The sequence below is a fragment of the Heloderma suspectum genome, chromosome 3 (genome assembly GCF_057233095.1).
Source record: "Heloderma suspectum isolate Gila_16-S chromosome 3, 16-S_ref, whole genome shotgun sequence".
Taxonomy (NCBI): domain Eukaryota; kingdom Metazoa; phylum Chordata; class Lepidosauria; order Squamata; family Helodermatidae; genus Heloderma; species Heloderma suspectum.
This window is the reverse complement of record NC_139460.1, coordinates 87,142,497-87,164,630: the sequence shown is the minus strand read 5'-3', so window position 1 is coordinate 87,164,630 and position 22,134 is coordinate 87,142,497. Positions and strand designations below refer to the sequence as shown.

At 40.7% G+C, this 22,134-nt stretch overlaps 1 protein-coding gene across 11 annotated transcripts in view; it reads left to right on the top strand.

Annotated features, from left to right (window-relative positions):
• The first annotated feature begins 1,992 nt into the window (after window positions 1-1,992).
• Window positions 1,993-22,134, top strand: part of RUNX1 (RUNX family transcription factor 1) — a 243,420-nt gene continuing 223,278 nt past the window's right edge. For 6 of the 11 annotated variants that reach the window (XM_084843691.1, XM_084843690.1, XM_084843685.1 and 3 more), the window contains exon 1: window positions 4,271-4,371. Coding sequence is in view for 1 of the 11 variants with exons in the window: in XM_084843681.1 (XP_084699807.1) it covers window positions 4,314-4,371 (58 nt within the window). In the remaining 10 variants the exon portion in view is untranslated. Of the gene's footprint in view, window positions 4,049-4,252; window positions 7,041-22,134 lie in introns of those variants that run through there. The other 5 variants (XM_084843683.1, XM_084843682.1, XM_084843681.1 and 2 more) reach the window with 4 other exon arrangements.

The following is a 22,134-nucleotide window of genomic DNA, read 5'->3' as shown; positions in this document are numbered from 1 at the left end:
TGTATGTCAGTTTTCCTGTATCCCCTGTATATACCTGATCATTGATAGCAGACTCCACCTCCTGAACCACCATTTTGTGTCTGACTCTGGTTGGTAAACCTCAGCAGTCTAGTAGAAAACAAAAGAGATCCCACAAGCCTGAAGTCTGCCCACCCCTGGTATAATGAATAAGTTGACAAAATTAATGTCCCCAGAATGCATCCCAGATAACCCTCTTTAAGAGTTCCACAATCAAGGCAAAAGGCACAGCATTGGCTGTTCCCTTTCTTGAGTTTAGAGATGCTTGAGAAATTTGATCTTTGTGAATTCCAATACGAAAAGACATGATACATACTTCCCTGACTAGCATAGAGATTGGAATGTAATTATCCACCAGCTTTCACATTTCCCAGCTCTTGGCTCAGACAAACATATAAAAAATAGATTTTAAAATGCATATTTGGAGAGAAAATATATTTAGAAATGAGTCTTTTGAGAGAAAATACATTTAAAATACACATTTAGATATGAATTTTAAATGCCAGTTTCCATGAGGATGTTACAAATCTTGTTTTTGGAAATGGGACAGAAGAGATTTATAGGTAAACACATGCGGAAGTGATATGGCCAGGAAACAGACCATCCCTTCTTGAGATAGCCAATGTAACTTAGAACTTTAATTTTCCAGGAAGTAAGGTGGAAGCTTCCTACAGAAATCACACATACAAAACAATTTCAGATCTAACAAAAGAAATGGACTGGAAATTTGTATCATGAAGTTTGGTTATCAAGGGCATTGACAGAATCACCAAATATATCAGGAGAAAATTCCCCAAGTGGTCTCAGGAAACCATAAGATCCTTAGGTCTCTGTGGCAGACCATTGTAATAGGTTCCCCATCTCTGGTGAGATTTGAGACTACTATAAGCCTAATCAAGTATTGATCTGAACTTAACAAAGGAATAATACCAGGTGCCCCCACACCCCACTCCTTGCCACACACACAGATCATCTCCTTCCCAAAACAGAAAATCAGATCAAGAGTATGTTCTGCTTTATGTGATGGGTCAAGTATAACCTGAGACAGGCCTGTGGTTGTCATGGACACCATGAAATCTTGAGCCACATCAGACAAGGAACATTTAGTGTGTGTGATGACACCACCCAAGAAACAATGTTAGGCAGTGGGGTGTATGGTACTATAACATAATCCTTATCCTTTGTTAAGAGCCTGACAACAGGCATAGACACTCAACACTGAAAGACTGCTGAATGGAACAACTGGAAAGGGAGATGGAATCACAGAAGACTACAGTGACCCCACCTCCCTTCCCATTGAGTCTATGTTGCTGCTGTACCAAGAAACCTGGCAGGCATAATTGGGCAACACCCTGTTCAATAAGTGGAAGGAAAAACAGGCAAAATAGTGTGCCCACACTCCTTTTTGCCCTTCCTTTCCTGTGGCATTTTCTACTACAAACAGGCAGAAATCTTCCTCCACCAAACCAGCCTTAAAACTCTTGGATCACTTTAGGTAGTGTGGGGAGTGGGCTAGATGTGGAATGGGTAACCAAAAAATAAGAGAGATGACAACCGTACAAATAACAAAGTTTAAATTTTATAGAAGAAAAATATCAATGTGGTGGGGGGGTCCAAATCTGAATGGATATATACACACAAAACACACATATAAGCCATAGGGTAATAAAACAATGAATTTAACGTTCAGTTAACTTAACTAGACTCTGCTCCTATTTTATCAGGTCCCTTCCAAACAATATCTTACTGTCATTGGTCCAGCTCTCTCAATCTCCAGTTTCACCAGCTCTGACTTTCTTTCCTCTAGTACTCTGAGCTCCTTCCTTCCTTCCTTCCTTCCTTCCTTCCTTCCTTCCTTCCTCTTTTTCTCTCTGTTCCTCTTTGCCTTATACTTTTATCTCTTAAAGTTAGCTTTTTCTCTCCCTACCTCCAACTAATCAGGAGGAGAGTTTTTCATTCATAATTTCTGCAAACTTTCTATTTCCTGAGTTTAAAACTTTGTTCTATCTTCTGCTGACCTTTTCTTGAACTTTATATTCTCATGCTCCTCAGAGCACAACTACATTGTAAGTAAATGTTTGACCTCCAAACTATTAACTTTTTGTCTGAAAAGGACTTGTGTATGCACATGGACACACACACACACAGATTTCACTCCATAATATCTTAAAACCAAAGTAAATACAAAAAATGGAAGACAGTCATTTCACGCCCAGTATTAAAAACATCCATGAGAGATGTGTGTGTAAAAACTCTATCACAGCCTTCCCTGACCTGATACCCTCCAGATGTTTTGGACAACAACTCCCATCAGTCCCAGACACCATGGCCAATAGTCAGGGATCAAGGGAGCAGTAGTTCAAAAACATTTGGAGGGTACCAGAATGGAAAAGGCTGCTCTGCAGTCTCTCTAGGTAGCTTACGCCATAGATGGTGCACTTAAAGTTAAGACAGTTAATCTAATGTTTCATCTTAATCTACTTTCCTGTGGTTTTAGATTGCATCTTGTCCTGTTCTCAGGGGATAAGTAAAACAATTCTCCCTGTTCTTTCTGGTATATTTTTAAGTGTTTGAAAATTGTCACTATGTCCCCCCTTGAACTTTTGTTTCTGGGGCTATTTTTCACATAGTGTCTTTCCATTAGATTTTTCTCATATGACTTACCATGGGCAATATTGATCATCCTTGCATTTCTTGACATTCACTTGTCTGGAGGATGGACTTCCCAGCATAAGGTGAAAAACCACTATGCTCCCTGCTGGATGTGACCAGGTTCATTGATTCTATTGCAACTGAAAGTGTTTGGAAAATATTTAATGGTTTAACAGATTCCTGTGTGTCAGACTCTAAATACCACACTACAGGTGTGAGGAAAATCCTCTAGATTTCACATTGAATGAGTAAAAGAGTGCTGTTCAGTATACAGAACAGTGACTAAAGGACTTGAAAGCTGGCATAACAATCACTTCTTTGTTCTTAAATGGTGCCTGCCTTTCTTTATTTCCTTAACGTTTATAATTGGCACTCAAACCACATGGTGTGGCATAAACTACCCTTTTTTACTCCACAAGAAAAAGTGATACATTTTTTGAATATCAAATTCTTCAAGCAGCACTTTTGAGTCCGATAACTTCAAAATAAGAAAGAAAAGCCAGATTTGGGGGGGGGGGGCACCACACACACACAAAATCATTCTGTCCCAGCAACAACAGCATAATGATAATGATGAGAGTAAATAATAACAGTAAGTATTCATATAGCACTTGAGTGTTCAAATAACTTCACATGGATTATCACAGTACTACTTACAATAACCATTTAAAGTTTATGCCAGTCTTTGGTTGATTTATTAAGATGAATATGCTTTCAGACTGTCTTAAAAGAGCACAGTTGACTTAATCCATCTTATCCTCTTTTGATTTTGTCCTGCTTTTTTAAAATTGCTGTTCCCCACCTGCTGAACTTTTTGAAAAGCAATTCCTAAGTTAGATGATGCCACATACATCCTCTTTCAGCAACAGACTAATGCCAGGGTTTGAATTACTATTGAATAAGCAGCAGTGAAATATCTATGAAAATAATCAGTAGTTCCAGAAACCACAAGCAACAACAAGGCAGAGTTGTCCTTAATCAGCAAAGACCATTTGTAGAAGAAGGGTTGTGAGTGAGGCTCAGTCTCTTTCTCTCTCTGCATACTATTTCTTTGTTGAATCTAAGGGAGGGCAGGTGGTGTGGGAAGTACATTGCTCAGAATGTGTGTGTGTGTGTGTGTGTGTGTGTATGATGGGTTGTTTTTTTAAGTCGACATCACTGAATCATGTGATTGTCAAGAACCAATTGAAAGAGGCTGTGGAAAGGGGAACAGTTAAATTTGTAATATTGGTTGTGTGAAACACTTCTTTGGGCCTCATAAACAACCACAGAACCACAAGTTGGGTACAGAGGCAGTCACACAAGAGCAGGTCCGGGATATTGGTCAGCAGGCAGGGCGAATCATTTTGACTGCAAACCACAAGAGTTTCATAGAGTGGTAAGCATCATGAAACCACAAGTGATCCGCTATTTCTCTCTCTCTCTTTCTCTTTTTTTTTTACAAAATAGTTCCACAGTTTGTGTGTGAGAAAAAGAACCTTGTTATTGAATCTATTTGGCTTTTGCAGACACAAACATGCAAAGTCCATTGCCAGAGAGGAGGTTTGTTACAATGACCATTCTCGATTTTTTACTTCCCAAGGTGAAAGAAATCACATATCACCCTCTTTTACAAGAGAGAATAAGTTTTTAAAGAGGAAACCATGGCTTCAGACAACATATTTGAGTCATTTCCTTCTTACCAGCAGTGCTTCGTGCGAGGTAAGTGCCACTCAAACGTTTAAATATACTTTTGACTCATCCATGTTTAGGAAAATGCATGTTTGCACTTTTCAAGAAGCTCTTAGCAGTACATGTTTTTCCATGATTATTTTCTTGGACTCTAGCAAAATCTGAAATGTGAATGGGTTACCAGCTTGCTTCCGTTGAGCAATTGCACTGAGGATTTCTTTCAGTTGTTCAAGTCACCAGCACATAATCATCAGTATTCTGCTGGTGACTGTTATAAATCATATAAATTGCAAGCAATAGCAGAGGCACAAACCACCAAAGGCATCTTTAGCCATGCTGGCAGAGTGAGAAGCTTTGGAACTGCAGCAATTTAAATAGCCAAGAGCAGACTGCACGCACGCATCACAGACCAACACAATAGTACATGGAGGGAAGAGCAAACTTGAGTGTCAAGCCAATGAAGTACGCTGTTGCCCCATTTATGTATTAATCCACATAATGGAAGAAGCCTAGGACTTCAGTTATCATGTGCACATCTACCTGGGCATAAGTCACAATGAAATTAGTGGGTCTTCTGAGTGAGCATGCATCATATCAAGCTGGAAGACTCATTTATTAGGACATTTTTAAATAAAAATAAGGAACTTCCAAGAGACTTGTAAACCACAGGATGGGGAGAATGAAGCAAACTGGAGACATTTCTTATTTATTGCTCTGAAAGCCATGTTTCTCTCTATAATTAGAAGTAACATGTAGCAGACACCTTCAGGATAATGAAGTAGTCCAGAGACTGGGTGTAATAAAGCAAACTGCAGAACTTTGTCTTACTCAGATACTGACTAAAGTTTCATTCTGGATCTGCTGTCCTCGGGCAGACATTTTAATTGTGAGAAATCCTTATTAGTAAGCAGATCGCCTTGTGTGAGAAATACTCTAGTGGTTCAGGTAGCTTGGTCCTTCCTCAGTAGTATATGATGAGACTTTTACTCTTTCTCCTGGAAAAGCATCTAAAGCATGGGTAGAGTTGCATGCCTTTTTGTCCTATAATAAATGCAACTTTATAAAGTGAACTCTTATCAGTTTCATACCATGGTCAGGAAAGGCATGAGGGGTTGGGAGGGAGAAATCTTTCCACTCTGAATCTGCTGCCTCGGGGGTGTCAAAATGAGTCACCGGTTATTTGTATTAAGAAGCATGCTGAGGAATGGGGAAGGGTCACCAGCTCCTTTGTCACAACAAGTCACATTGTTGCTTTGCTCCTTTATGGACTGGAAATGGGGGGGTGAAGGTATGGGAGAAGAATGCTATAAATGTTTCCCTTTATACTGCCACTATAAAAGTTTTAAACAACATTTTACTGGCATCAGAGAATAGTTTAGCTGAATTTAATCACTAGGAGTTGTCTGAGTCACACACCTTTTTTTGGAACAAGGCTGGCCATGGAGTAAGAAAAACTGCTAAATCGTCCCCGACTCATTTCCTTTGGGTTGCTAACAAGCAAAGGAAGCAATATTAGTAGAATAACAAGGGTCTTCCTGAGTGTAGTTGGCTTTACTTTTCTTTTTCTTTTGCCCATCCAAATGTTTATTTGCTCTTTTATCTACAGGACAGGAAGGCTTTATTGAGGAAATTTTATTCATTTGGAATGTAATAAAGACTGAACCCTGTAGAGCTCTACTTGACATGGTAGTGTATAGTCAGCCTGTTCTTGAACTCTGACAGGAAAAGGGTCATTAATGAAGAGAGATGTTTAAACAGACCTTGAAACAGTATGAATCAGGGCCTTAATTCCCCATAACAGTTTTGTTTTTAAAAAATTGAATAATCTGCTCTCTGCATTTTCATTATAATAAACCAAAACAAACCTGTTTTCCATGACAGAGTACGCATACAAAATCCAGTTAAATCCCAGAGCGCAATGAACTGGAAACCTGACCTGGGCAAGAGCCATTAAAAGGATGGGGAATACTGCAATGGTGGCGAGGACAAATCCCGCCCCCCTTCATACACCCACACCTCACATTTCATTCAGTTGATCTTGGTACTAGTGGACTGAGTTCATACAATGTGTACAAAGATAATTCTGTTCTGCTCACTTTCATTTGCTCACATTTTCACATCTTGTGAGCTTCTCATTTCTCTGTGGCTCTGGGCATGTGCTCTGCCTAATAAATTTCCTGAATGCTTTCTGTTGGTACTTTCCCCTCTGAACATTAGTACAAGTGGTTCCCTGACAGCTGCAGAATTAGTCTTAGGTCCCAGCAGATGTGAATAGCTTAGACTGAGTGGTAGCCAAGTTGATTACTAAGTGAATTAGCGCCATGGAATGCACAGAAACCACTTGTCAGTTAGTATTAGTACTGCGGACTTCTCACCATACAAATAGATATGAGAAGAGGTTATAGTAGCTGCAGATGGCACAAAGACCATTTATCCTGAAACTCAGCTCCCACTGCATTTCCTAGGGAAAGGGGGCATTGAGGGGGGATCTTTATCCAAAAATGTGAGGCCATAGGTTCCTCAGTTATGTGTTATTTCCCTCCCCACCTTCTCAGCTTCCCAGTGGTAGGTTTTCCACTCAGGCCAGTGAAGCAGCCTTGGAGGAGAAGTTGGACAGATATGCGAGATATATAGTCATTACTTCTAATTACAATCAAAAGGATGAAAGAAAGAAAAAAGTAGGGGTACAAGCCCTGGTGGTAAGTGTGTACTGTAATCATAAGGAAGTATTAGACCAGATTTACACATGCAACAGAATGACATAGGAATGAGGTGGTGCCAGAGTTCTCAGGTGGTTGAATGGACTTGAGACAAGGGACCATATTTTCAAACCTCCCTATACCTAAAATAGTTCTGAACAAGAAGGAAATTAGTATGCAAGGATTAGCCTGCACTAGAACTTTCTCCATGATGTGCTAGTTTTTTGTTTTTGCTTGCAGGGAGATTTTGGGGATTCTTTTTAATGAGGGGCATTCAAAAATAGAAAACTGAAGTAGTACAACCCATTCTACCACCTTATAACTAGACCACCTCATTCTGCTGCATGGGCCTATAGACCAGGCCTTAGTTCCAGAGCAATGTTTTGAGCAATGTATATCCAACGCTGTTTATTGTATATACTTCATAAAGAAAGTGTAATTGCAGTGGATATTTTAAGTGGATAGTGAATGCTCTGTAATCACCTTTTCACTGATTAATAGAAGTATATAGGATTTAAATATGAGACTTGAAGACTTATCCAAAAGTTTCTTTTTGTATGTGTCTGCTTCCTCCTTTTACTGAGCTTTGGACAATTTCAAAAGAATTGACTTGACAAATACCTAGGCTTTGCGCAAGAAAAATAATCATTGCCTTGGTCAAATTGTTCTCACCCCCCATTTCTCAGTAGTGTTTATACAGGCCAGTCATTAGAAATGTCCAAAATAGTTTGGTTATTTTTCCCGCCAAAATTTATTACACTTTCTTTCTTAACTGAAATTATGGCCCAAAGGGTGGAAAAAACAAGTTGTTTTCTGCCATAGATTTCACTTTATCAGCCCATGCAGTCCTCTCAGACGGAAATCCATAATTCTTTTTCAGTGCGATACTCTGAAAATTTGGAGAGAAAAAAAGAGAGGAGTGGGGAAGCAAACATTGGTTCCACCCTCAGTGAAAACTGACAGGATCACAAAGCTTGTCATATTAAATGAATGTGGTACACCACAAAGGATATGACCCTTTTTCTATCACACCACACCAGGTCCTCCCTTACACTAGTAGGTAAAGAAACAAAGATTCTATTGAACCTTTTTTTGGAGCCCTAAACTATCCTGAATATCACAAATTTATTTGTGTACCAAGATAATTATGGAAGTCACTCTTCTGTTTTCTATCTGTTTTTCATTAAAAAGTGTATGGTAATGGGGCTATTTGGAGACAATCCTAAATAATCTGAAGAAAACACCCATTGTAATGCACTTAGCTATCCGGTGCCAGATAGAAGAGACAGAAGTTTATAGAGTAGCTAAACCTCCAGAATTCTTGGATATAACTGACAGAGTAATCCTATACTTGAGTATAGGGACTCAGAAGTAAGTCTCACTGAGTTCAATGGGGCTTGCCCCCAAGTAAGTCAGTATAGAATTGCAGTCTTAATATATACAATCCTAAACACATAGCCCTATTGAACATGCAGAGAATTGTGCTGTTAATGTTTCAGCTTCTTCTTTCTATTTTGAATGATTAGGGTTATGTGGAAGAAGTAGAGATTACAAACCAGTGAAAATTAAGCACTTTTAAACCCCATTGCTTGTTTCTCTCCCATGGGGCTTTAAAATGATTAACATTATTTAGCTTGTGCCCACATGATCTATGGAAAGGTGTACAGCCAAAGGGAATGATTCACCCTATGGTTTGGTCAGGGTATAGTCTGTAGGTACATGATGCAGGAGCTAAACAAGTTTGTGTCTTCGCAATGGAATGATAGATTAGGAACTGTTATGTATGTTGCCTTGTGATTCATGGAAGGTGGGATATTAGTGTAATAAGCAGATCAAATACATACATAAAACCATATTTGGCTCCTCTGTGCATTGTTTATTTAAATTTTATTTTATTTAAAATTATTTTGGGGGCTGCCTTTAAGGGTGGAAGAAATATTATTGTATTTCACATAAAAGAAATACAAAACAGTAAAAATCCATGAAAACAGGAATGACAAATGAGACCAGCTGCCCAAAAATACAATGAAGAGAAGGTCAACAAGAATAAGTGGGTCTTCAGAGCTTTCTTAAAGACCTACAAGGAAGGGGCCTGATGAACACCCAATGGAATTCATTCCAGAGGCATGGGACCATTACCAAAAAGGCCCTCTCATCAACCTAAGGCACAAACCTATGCATATTTAGACAGAAAAATCTGGTTGGGGAATGCTGGGGAATGCTGGGAGTTGTAGGACTTTTTTTGTCTAAACATGCATAGGATTGTGCCCCTAACCACCTTTGGCAGCAGGCAAGTGAGAAGGGACTCTGCTTATGACCTCAGAGTGCAGAAAGGCTGAAAACAGAGTGCAGAAAGGTATGAGTGAAAGTGGTCCTTCAGACTTGGCCTAAATAATTTAAGGCTTTTAAGGTTAAAACCAGTAGCCATCATTTCACTATATGGGGAAAGTAAGCAAGCAAAAAGCAAGGATTGTGCTCCGAAGTCTACAGCATTTCTGTCCACTGACTTGTGAGTTCAGAGGCAAACACCTTTGTGATTAGGGATGGGTGAAAAATTCATTCAGTTCACATTTTAATGCACGCTTACCAAATTCATATTTCCTGAACCTATCTAAGGATCAGAATACACTGATATAGCAATATTCGCACCATTCCAGATTTCATCATACAGTTTGCAAATCAAAAAATGCACACAAAATGCTGTTCCTGCCTGTTGTCTCTGCTTTCCCACTCAGACATGCTGTAGATAGCCCTCTTACCTATAACCAAGTCCAGCTGTATTCGTAGAGCCCTGGTATGCTTCCCTGATTCTGGACCTTTCTTGGGAGCTGATCACAATAGGGATGGACGAATTTGTCAAGTTTGATACATCTCAGTTTTTCATATTTAAGTTTGTTCCGTCCCATTTCTGCATTAGTGTGTGAATTTTTTAAAAGGCCACATGAAAATTTGTATTGTATTTTCGTGCACATTTCTAAAAGTGTATGCATTTGTACACACTTTTCCAAAAATGTGCATTTTTGTACAGACTTTTCTAAATATACTCATTTTTTAAAGCATTTTCCTCTGATATAATGAATTTTTGTGTGCATTTTCCACTGTAGTGGAATACATACTATAGTGAAAAATGCACACAAAAATTCATTATATTAGAGGAAAATGCTTTCAAAAATGAGTATATTTAGAAAAGTCTGTACAAAAATGCACATTTTTGGAAAAGTGTGTACAAATGCATACACTTTTAGAAATGTGCACGAAAATACAATACAAATTTTCATGTGGCCTTTTAAAAAATTCACATACTAATGAAGAAATGGGATGGAACAAACTTAAATATGAAAAACTGAGAAGTATCAAACTTGACAAATTCGTCCATCCCTATTGTGATCAGCTCCCAAGAAAGGTCCAGAATCAGGGAAGCATACCAGGGCTCTACGAATACAGCTGGGTTGATTATAGGTAAGAGGGCTATTTACAACATGCCTGAGTGGGAAAGCAAAGACAACGGGCAGGAACAGGAAGTGGACTGCTGCAATTTCCTGCTACAGATGCAGATACTTATATCACCAGCAAAAAGAAAATCACATAATGTACCTCATTTGCAGTATAATCCATAGCTTCTGTTCTTTAAAAAAAAACAAGGGTCACTCCACTCTAGGTATAAACCACACTCTTTACTCACAGTTACTGTAGACCAAAGAATATGTGCTGCATTGCAGAAAAGGACAGAGAACTGAAACTAAAAGTAACAAGAAATAAAAGGCTGCAGAGGAACAAAGAGCAGCGCAGAATAATCTGAGTCACTAATTTTAATCCTGTGATTAAAACTTTGTTACATCCTTAAACATGTGTAGGAAAAGGAAAGGAAAGGTTCCTCCTGTGATAGGCGGCAGTATTGCAACCGAAACTCTCCCCACGACCTGAGTTCGATCCCTGCGGAAGCTGATTCCCAGGTAGCCGGCTCAGGTCAACTCAGCCTTCCATCCTTCCGAGGTTGGTAAAATGAGGACCCAGCTTGCTGGGGGGAAAGGTAGTCACGACTGGGGAAGGCAATGGCAAACTACCCTGCTATAGTCTGCCATGAAAACGCCAGCGCAAGCGGCGTCTCTCTAGGGGTCAGTAATGAATTAACTTAGGCTGCAATCCTATGCTTGTATAGACAGAAAACAAGTCCTACAACTGCCAGCATTCTTCATCCACCTATGTTGGCTGGGGAATGCTAGAAGCTGTAAGAGTTTTTTCTGTCTAAACATGCATAGGATTGCACCTTTAGGGTGCAATCCTATGCACACTTTCTTGAGAGTAAGCCTCACTGAACTCTGTGGGACTTACTTCAAGTAAACACCTCTAGATGTGTTGGACTACAACTTCCACTACGGCTATTGGACAGGCTGGCTGGGAATTATGGGAATTGACATCCAACATATCTAAAGGGCACCAAATTGGGGAAGGCTGATCAGTAGGATTGCACTGTTAGTCCCACTGACCCCTCCCCACCACCACAATCTCCAGGTATATAAGTCTCATTGGCTGCTATCCAACCAATGATTATTTTTTTAAGTGTCAGTAGGATTCGAGCCATTACCTACAAGTCCCAATGAGTGCAAGTTGAAGTCATTTATGGATCATGATGCTAAACTTCTCTAATGAAGATATTTTGCCTCTATTCTGTGTCAAATTATGTGTTAAAAGGTCCCTGAAATAATAGTATTTGACAATTCAAACTGAACATGCAAACAAACTTTCCTGAAATGTATTACCTGCTAAAACAAAACAAAAAAAAACCTCCGTGTGAAGCACTTCTTGCATTTGAATTGGAGGACTTCAGGTATGGGCCCACAAAAAACATTTCACAGTTTGTGTACAGTGGTTCTATTTTTTTTATAGATTTTTGTATGGGGCCTGGAAAAAAAATTGCACAGTGAGAGATGGGGTCCAAAGGAATGAGGGAAAGTCATGCCTATCTTCTTTCCTCCCTGCTTCCTGCTCCCTCTGCCCCGATAAGCTCCTTTCCCCACTCCTCACCTTAAATCACCCCACTTACCTTCTTTCATCTCCTCCCTCTCAGCTTCTTCTTGCACTCACCCCTCCCATTACTTTCATGCCACCAAACCTCCCCTTCACCATCCTTCCTCAACGCCTCCTCACCTCCTTCCCACCGCTTGCCCTCAGCCTCCTCAACTACTTCTTTTCTCCTTTGCAAACGTCAACCCCACCTGTGCCTCATCCTCTCACTTAATCTCTCCTCTTTCCCTCACTGGTGGGAAGAGAACCCAGCTAGCAGTAGCGATGCTCTGATACATAGTTCAAGATGCAGCTGCTGCATTGCAGACAACAATCCTCTGGCCTTCCCCTCATAGGGAAGGGAGGGAAATTAAGGATCAGAGGACAATGCATGCCTGATGATCCTTTAAACTTGGAACTTGAAGGACCCTTAAAGGAGGAGGGGGGTTGTCAAAGAGCACATCTAAAAATAGTGTTATCGTCTATTCATAAAAGTAATTTAAAGCACACTGAAAACATCTAACACTGTAATAAGAAACAAGATATACTATACATTAAAGTGTGAAATATGAGACCTTTTCTTGTTATGCACATCTAACTCGTTCCTACAAATTCATTCCTAGAAATGTGAGTCACTCAATAAACTTCTCTGAGTATGCAAAGTCCATCCCACTCATAGGGACATTTGTCTCCAAAATATTTAGTCAGCAATGGTGTTACATGTCCTCCAAAATCTCTAGGGCCACATTATTGAAAGGCCTTCTAAATATTGTTGTAGTTGGTAGCTGATTAAATTGTATTATTATTATTATTATTATTATTATCCACAGTGAATAACCTCTAAGCATCTGAGGGCCCAATCCTATGTATGTTTAGACTGAAAAAAGTCCTACAACTCCCAGCATGCCCCAGTCAGCCATGCGTAGTATTGCGCCTTTAATCTAAGCTTGTTCAGACACAGTCTTGGAATTCTAGAAATAAGGGCTGAAGGAATAACTCTATCCTCTTCCTGAGGAAGATACCAAAAGCATTACTGAAAGATGCCTGTCTAGTCTTTCCTTTCAAATTTCCCATGATACATGTGCTACTTTTCTGTTCTTCCTACAGTTAGAAAGTTTCTTCAGACATTCAGCTGTGGCAGAAAAATGAGATATACATGTAGTATTACCTTGACTACTAATTTTAGTGGAAAGGCAGGATATAAATGAAATAATTTAATATACAATCCTATGGCTGTTTAGACAGAAAAATGTCCTATAACTTATTTATTTATTTATTTATTTATTTATTTCTATACCGCCCAATAGCCGAAGCTCTCTGGGCGGTTCACAAAACCGGCAAACTCCCAGCATTCCCCAGCCAGCATGTTTTATTTAAACTATTTTTATCTTACTCCTCAGCCAAAAAGGCTTCCACTGCAGCTTACATAAAAGCAGAAAAACAAGACAGCCCCTGCACACAGGCTTCTAATCTAAAAAGACATGACACGCAAGGAAAAGGAATGGGGAGGGAAGAGGAGGAAAAATAAATCTTTCCATTTCAATAAATAAAGTAAATGCTGCTGAAACGTAATGCAATTACCTCTTGTCTTGCTTTGGAGAAAGAGAAAACTGCTGTTCTCTGACCCCATTTATAACAATATACCCACACCACCAAACCTACCCATGTAATCTGTTTGTTTTTGAAATGTTACTAAAATGGCATCTGAACAGCTGCACCATGCTAGCTCCTGTACTGTTGCTAGTATTTTATGAATTTGCCCATTCTCAGCAGCCTGTTGATCTAGTCACAAGGCATCATTGCCAACTGTTGAATCCTGACCGTTTCCAGATGATGCTTTTATAATGCCATCGCCCTGCCTCATTAATGGAACTATCTAGTGGAAGAGGGAGGCAGATGATGTCATCTCGCACTTCTACCCTCCTGTGTTTTCCCACCACTTCTTCTGCCTTTTTTTCCCTTTCTTTCCATACAAAAAAACATTCAGGGGGAAAAGATGGAATAAGTGCACAATGCCTTTTGATTGGTAGCCCTAGGAGCTATCTATCGGGAAACATCCCCTAGCTTTTCAAATCATTATTTTACATCAATCAGTGCCAATTTTGGTGGAAAGATGGGATACACATTGAATAAATGAATAAATAAAGTTTGCTGCTTTTGTTTTAAAGTATGCAATTAACTTCTTTAATAGGGTAAACATAATCTAATTATACATAAACTAATACTTCATCTGTCTGCCTAATCTTATTTCATTCCCCTTATTGATACAGCATTTGGATAGCTAAAAACATTCATATCATCTCAAAATCTCTGTGATGTATAGAAATGCTGTCATCCTTTAAAAAAATTTGGAATGAATCATACAAACGTAATGGCCCATCCAAGATCATACAGGAAATTTGTAATAGAGCAAAGGCCTAACAACCTAGCCATTTGTTCTATATATTTTTTTACTCTTAAGTTTTGGGGGTAGTGATAATTTAACATATTTATATAACTTTGCAACAAGGCATGGTTAATCCCTAAATATGATGCTAAATATCTGAAATGTAACAAACGGCTACACAGAAAAACACTAACAGTATCTTATGGAAAGGAAATGGTGCTAGAGAAGCTCATAAAAGGCTTGGGAGGGAAAGGAAAGATTGTACAATGTCTGATTTACACAGCCTTCTCTCTGTTTGAGATGCTCTCTTTGTCATTTCAAAGGCCTAGGTAAAAAGGCCAATCACAGGAATTACTGGAAAGAAGGGGGTGAAATATCAGGAAGAAAACAATATGCTCATTTGGTGAAGTCTGACAAGCAGTTCCGACAAGGCCTGAACACCAGATTCAGCATCTGGGCACTGAAATAGTGATGCATTTTCTTCTGGCGTTTGGCAAGGATTGTTAATTCATAGTTCTTTGCTCTATCTAAGAAAACTCAAAACAATGTCTCTGGGTTTTATATCATGCCAAAAGCGACGGGGCTGTAGCTCAGTGGTACAATATGAGTTGTGCATGCCAAAGGTCTCCTCTCTTGACTCCCCTGTCTTTTGGCTAAAGGAACTCACAGCTGGGAGAGACTGGAAAGCTGCTTTCTGTTAGGGTAGATAATAGGCTGGAGTGATCCCTGTTCTCACTCACTATAATGGCTATAAAGGCTCCTCCTGATTCACAGCGGAACTATGCATTACAAAGCAAATACAGGATAACATGGGGGCAGGGGAATATTTTCAGGGGATAACTGGCTGGCTAGTGGGTATGTTTAATCCATTCTGGTCTGCTAACTGTTCCTTGGAAATTCCCCTCAGGCCATTTTAGTTCATTTTCCCACCAGCTGGGCTCCAAGACCAGAAGTAACCCTGGATGTATAAAAGAGACTGTGGTGATGGTTGTGGTGTATTGGCCCTCCTGGCAGGCCATGCTAGGAAGTGCCTGAGTCAGTCAGCTCTCAGGCACTGCGCTTCCACTGTCCAGTTTACTCTTTAGTTATTAAAGTTGTTGTTGTTGGTTTTGTATACTTTATGTGGCCTTTTCTTTGTGATTCAGTTCAGTTGTGGCGGTGAAGAGCATTTTCAGGGGAGAGTTGGTGGATGTAAGAAGTGTTAAATCCTCCGTCCCACACAGACTGATTCTTTTGCAGTTGCCTTGCCTAAACAATGTTGGTTTGGGAACACACCACTACTAAGTAGAGTGAGGCAGTGGATTTGGAGTGTCATGAAACAATTGGTAGTAGTAGTAGTAGTAGTAGTATTTATCATTATTATTATTTTACTGTCAGGAAGAGGAAGAGGTGCTTATAGGATTTTCTACCTCAGGAGCCAAAATAACTTGACCGGCCTTGGGTACTATGAACATTGATTTGGGAAGAGGGGGGTGCCATTTGCTGCTCTGCCTCAGATAGCAAAATCTCTTGGGCCTGCCTTGCACTTGCTGAGGTGACATGTAATTCTACCCTCACATTGCTTTCAAGTTGGGAAATACCTATTGTCCTTTTGCTAATATTTAAAGAAGCCACGCACAATAATTTGTAAACCACAGGGGCATTTTCCATGGACACCGTCTGCAGACCAGGAAGCTTATTTCTGCAGACAGGACTTGTGCTACATAACCCCTGGGGGATTAATAAAGTTGACTACAATGCTTTAAAACAGAAAATAGCAGAGAAATTTATTATAGTAAGTAACCTGGACATAACCTGGATAGTAACTTTACAACTGGTTACAAAATCTATTAATACAATAATAGACTGAAAATGAAATCTACAGTTAAACAAGAAATAAACTGATGCACTGCACTGCTGCTTCAGGTGAGAACCACACAAGCTTGAGCTAGGCCAGTTTGGATCTCAGTTCTGAATCCATGTACTCCAGCCTCACATCTTACTTACTGCTGGACACTACATCCATCGCTGAAAAGTGTGCCTGTGTTAACTTTGGATGGCCACCAAATGGAAACCTCCATCTTTCCTCACTGTGTATTGTTGGGGAGCCTCCAAAAGCTCGGTTACCAACATTCCTGCCCCCAATGTGTTACTGGATTTGTAGTTGGAATTGACGAAGAAAAATTAAAATAGGACATGCCAATATAAACGTTTCCAATTGAACTGCTTTATTGCTATGTGAATTCGAGTATAACCAGCTAGATCGTTATTACTGCAAAACAGTGGTGTATATTTCATGTAGACATTAGAGCTAAAAATAATATATGTGCATATTAGACGGGATGTCTGCTAAGGAAGAAAACACCTGCAGTTGATGAACGTATTTTGAGAGGCTCACAAATTGTTCTTTGTTAGTTTTACAGCGGTTACCACATTAGCATGAAAGTGAAGCTGTGTGAAACTTGGCAGTTTTGTTTCATAGAGCTCCGAGAGATCCTTGTTTTGGGTTTTGATAGAGAGAGATTTGAATCCCCCCACCCGCATAGGACACGTTGAGATTATAATTCCATTGTAACAGATTTCAAGTAATTTTGAGTGTTCCTCTAAAGCTGTAAGGTTTTCCTGATTTCCATTAAGATGCATAAGATGTGTAATAGTCTAAGGTTCAGATACGATGCAGATTTGTAGCCATGGCAAATGGTTTCATCATTCAGTTGACCTTACTTGTAAAGAACAAGCACCTTGTCCTTTGAGCTCTTTGATGGTGGCGGAATATAAAAACATGGAGCTGCTTGACCTTTAATTTGCTTCTTTATGGTCTTTAAAGGAGAGAGGTGGCCACCTGTTGCAGCAGTTTTAGAGCTGCAACTACAATACCGCAGGGTGAAACAGATGCAAACGTTATCCCGATGACGAATGCATGACACATTCTAACACATGATTGCCCTCCCATCTTTCTTCATCACATTTTAGATCAATGTTATGGTTCACATCTGTGGCATGCAGTCCAGTTCTGTACGTTTTTCTTAATAAGTGGGTAGTCTAATCTTCAACATGCTTAACCACTAAACACTGTGTGGAAGTGAACTTTCACTAATGAAGTACAAAGTTGGAGCTGAAGGTGAAGGTTTATTCTAGCGTATTTCTAAAGGTGCAAGGGCCAAACACAGTGACTGGTATTTCAGACTCAATTGTACAAATCTCTGTTATGGCATCACTCCCTCCAAAAGTGAAATCAGATGGTAAGTGCCAACAGGACTGCAGCCCTGAGAGACAAGAGGGAGGTATCAGCATGCACAAGGGAACCCTGAGGCTTGCAGAAGTACCAAAAAAACACACCACCCTTTAAGAACACCCTAAGGATATGGGGGTAAAACAGCCTAGTGAGGATGGCTCAGTAGCTATGGAATGCTGAGTGTTAGCTGGAAAAGAAAAACAGAAGACTGGGTGGGGAATAAAATGGCCTCCTTGAACTCCTTACTTCTTATAGTATCCTGGAGGGAGGCATGACTGGCTGATGGGTTGGAACCCTGAATAGGAGAACTCCTGCTAGAAAGTGAGGATACACTGTCAGCAACATTTTGCTGCATGTCCCGTATGTACCAAGCTTATTCCTATGTTCATGCCAAGCTTTGTATTATTATACCAGTTGCAATGTGTGGATATATGTAACTTTATCCATCCCTTGCTACCATTTATATTGAGGAGCTAACCTAGGACTCATGAACTTTGTCATGAACTTTGAGCTGGGAAGTCCCTGGATGAAATCTCAGCTCAGGCATGAATCATAGAATCATAGAATAGTAGGGTTGGAAGGGGCCTACAAGGCCATCGAGTCCAACCCCCTGCTCAATGCGGGAATCCAAGTCAGAGCATCCCTGACAGATGGCTGTCCAGCCTCGTCTTGAACGCCTCCAGTGTGGGAGAGCCCACCACCTCCCTAGGTAATTGGTTCCATTGTCGTATTGCTCTAACAGTCAGGAAGTTTCTCCTGATGTTCAGCCAGAATCTGGCTTCCTGTAACTTGAGCCCATTATTCCGTGTCCTGCACTCTGGGATGATCAAGATCCTGGCCTTCCTCTCTGTGACAACCTTTCAAGTACTTGAAGAGCACTGTCATATCTCCCCTCAGTCTTCTCTTCTCAAGGCTAAACATGCCCAGTTCTTTCAGTCTCTCCTCATAGGGCTTTGATTCCAGTCCCCTCATCATCTTTGTTGCCCTCCTCTGAATCCTCTCCAGTTTGTCTGCATCCTTTTTTGTGTGTGGTGCCCAGAACTGGACTCAGTACTCCAGATGAGGCCTAACCAATGCTGAGTAGAGGGGAACTAGGGCTTCCCGGGATTTGGAAGTTATGCTTCTATTAATGCAGCCCAAAAGAGCATTTGCCTTTTTTGCAGCCACATCACATTGTTCGCTCATATTCAGCTTGTGATCGACAACAATTCCAAGATCCTTCTCGCTTGTAGTGTTGTTGAGCCACATGTCCCCCATCTTGTAACTGTGCATTTGGTTTCTTTTTCCTAGGTGCAGAACTTGGCATTTATCCCTATTAAATGTCATTCTGTTGTTTTCTGCCCAGCTCTCCAGTCTATCCAGATCACTTTGAATTTTGTTTCTGTCTTCCAAAATATTAGCTATCCCGCCCAATTTTGTGTCATCTGCAAATCTGATCAGCATTCCCTGCACCTTCTCCTCCAAGTCATTCATAAAAATGTTGAAGAGCACTGGGCCCAGGACTGAGCCCTGCGGTACCCCACTTGTTACTTCTCCCCAGTTTGAGAAGGTCCCATTGATAAGCACTCTTTGAGTCCGATTCTGCAGCCAACTGTGGATCCACCAGATCGTTGTTTCATGTAGTCCACTTTGAGCTAGTTTGCTCATCAGGATATCATGGAGCACTTTGTCGAAAGCTTTGCTGAAGTCTAGGTATATGATGTTTACAGCATTCCCACAGTCCACAAGGGAGGTCACTTGATCAAAAAATGAGATCAGATTCGTCTGGCAGGACTTGTTTTTGACAAATCCATGTTGGCTTCGAGTGAACTGACTGGGTTCATTATCCTTAGCTTCAGTTAATAATAATGGCTTACCTGACAGGATTGTTGTAAAGATTACTAAGACAATGAGTTGTACCCAATGGTGGCTTTGCCTTAGCGGAAAGTGCTTCTGCTCATTTACAGTAACCCCTATCAACTTCAGCCTTTTGTGCCATGTCCCGTTCTATTCCGGAGGGTCCACCAGTCCTCAGAAGCAGCTTGTCAGGGCTATACAGGAAGCTTAAGTATGTGTGTTTTGGGGTGGGGGAGGAAGTCAGCTTGGGTGAGCAGAAGCACTTTCTGCTAAGACAAAGGCACCATTATATACAATGCAGTCTTTGTGAACCCAGGAAAAGTGCTCTATAAATGGTGTGCATGTACATTCAGAACACTCTTAGAGTATGCCAAGATCTTTTTCTCTCTCTTATGCATCAGATTTGCTGTCAGCATGGGCATCTCTACACCAGCCCAAACTCCTGAATTTAAAACAGGGCTTTCTGCTTCCATTTGAAATGCAGGATTACAACTGACTCCCTTTACATGCACTCCCTTTCCCCCCTCCCCTTCCCCCTCCTTCTCCCCATATCTGAGTCTTCCATTATCTTTCATTGAACTCGCTCGCTCCTCTTCTTGCCACTTTAACTCTTTTCACAGAGGAAACTGAAGCAGAACACAATGGGGTAACTTGATAGCTTATTATCTGTGATCTATTTAAAAACGGAACAAAGGGCATTTAGTGCAGGAGACACTCTGGAGGGTCACTCATGGCAGGGTCATGGCGTCATGTAAGGAGCCCTCCAACTTCCATGAAGGAGCAATCTCAGTCACAGGATAAAAGCCTGGTGTGAAGGAGCCCCCAGTTTAACCTCTGTAAGTTGCACAATGATTGTGCATGTGGATTGCCATCTTTTTGAAACCTTTGCCCCACATTTGAGAAAGCTGCTTTTATTGAATTTCCACCTGCCGTGCAGCTGTTAAAACATAGCCTTGCTAGAAGAAAAAGTGGGAGATCTGTTATACTCCGTTATAGTCCATTGCCCAAGTCCCCATGTAGGATACCACCTCCTTTCTTGGCTGCTGCTTCCCATACTTCTAGTTCAGTGCTAAAGGACCAGCCACATTGGAAGCTAAGGGACTTTTAATGCAGCCACCCAAATGCAGGGAAACATGGAATAGTAGGGTTGGAGGGGGCCTATAAGACCATCAAGTCCAACCCCCAAAGTGGAACAGTTGGAACAAAAAGAGGGAGAGTAAATAATGGGGAGGCAGTGAGATGGCAGAAATGTTGGAGGGCAGCTGCAACAGGAGCAAGAAAGAGCATGAGTTGAAAAGAAACAAGAAAACAATGGATGAGAGGCCTGCCCGCCTGCCCGCCTACGTGAACCTTGGAAGTCTCACATCCAGTTTGGTTTGCAATCCAAGCACTAAACTGCATGATACATTAATTAAATACATAGCGTGCAGCTTACCTTCTCTTTCTATTTTGCTTATAATACATGTGAGAGGGCCCAATCCAGATTGGAGCCCCACAAGTCTGTGTGCTTGCTTGTAAGTAAAAAAACAAAGAGAAGGTAAGCTGCATATGCCATGTATTTGACGTAGCATGTATTTATTTACTTACTTTCAGTATTTTTACCACACTCTTCAGCCAAAAAAGGCTCTCAGAGCAGCTTCTAAAGATGAATAATGAGACAGATCTTGCTCTCAGGCTTACAGTCTAAAAGACATGACATAAAAGGAAAAGGGATTGGGCGGGAGGAAGAAAAAAAATCAAAACTCAGGCACTAGTTCTTAGTTTGAGAGTTCTTGTAGGTGTTCTTCCTGCAGCTGCTACCTCTCTGGCTGAGGTATGGGGTCACGTTGGTCTCCCCGTTGCCATGAGGATCTTCCTGGAGGCCATAGGTGCAGCCTCCCAGGGGACCTTGATTCTCTGGCCAATGTAGTTTAGGTCCAAGGCACTGTGACCAGGACTATTAATGGTGTGGGTCAGACTTTTGGCCTTTCCTTTCATGGAAGAAGCCATAGCTCAGTGGTAGAGCACATACTTTGCATGTGAAGGGTTCCAGGTTCAATCCCTGGCAGCTCCATTTAAGAAGGATCAGGTGATGGGAAAGGACAATACCTGAGAACCTGGAGAGTCACTGTCACTCAGACTAGATAAAACCAAGCTGGTCTGGTTTGGACCACACCACATCTACAGCCAAAGACCAGTGTAAAAATCACTTGCAAAGAAAATCTTTAGAAATCCTGAAATATTCAACCTCCCCCCTCTCCAGGCTTAGACATTCCAATGAGTCTTCCTGATTCACAATACTTTGAAAACATCTGTATAAGGTGGCAACTATTCTGTTTTGGAGATGCCTAGAAGTGTTCGTCTGTTATTATTTCAGATGATACTGTCTTTCCATCCTGTAACAAAGTTTGTTTATTTTTAAAATAGAAAGCCACCTTTAAAAACTATAAAAAGTGCTTTCCAATGTTGCATTTTCCTGCTATTTATGACCAAGCAGACAATTAACAGGCCACTTTCACAGGCCTCATAGATGTCAAGAATGCTGGACCAGCACACATGGTCTCTAAATTGCCCCCGAAGGGAGGATACAATACTGAGCACAGGGTGGAGAGGTACATGGGTTGCATTGCTATCTAATCATTGACTACCTGAAAGGCACAAATTGGTTTCTAAAT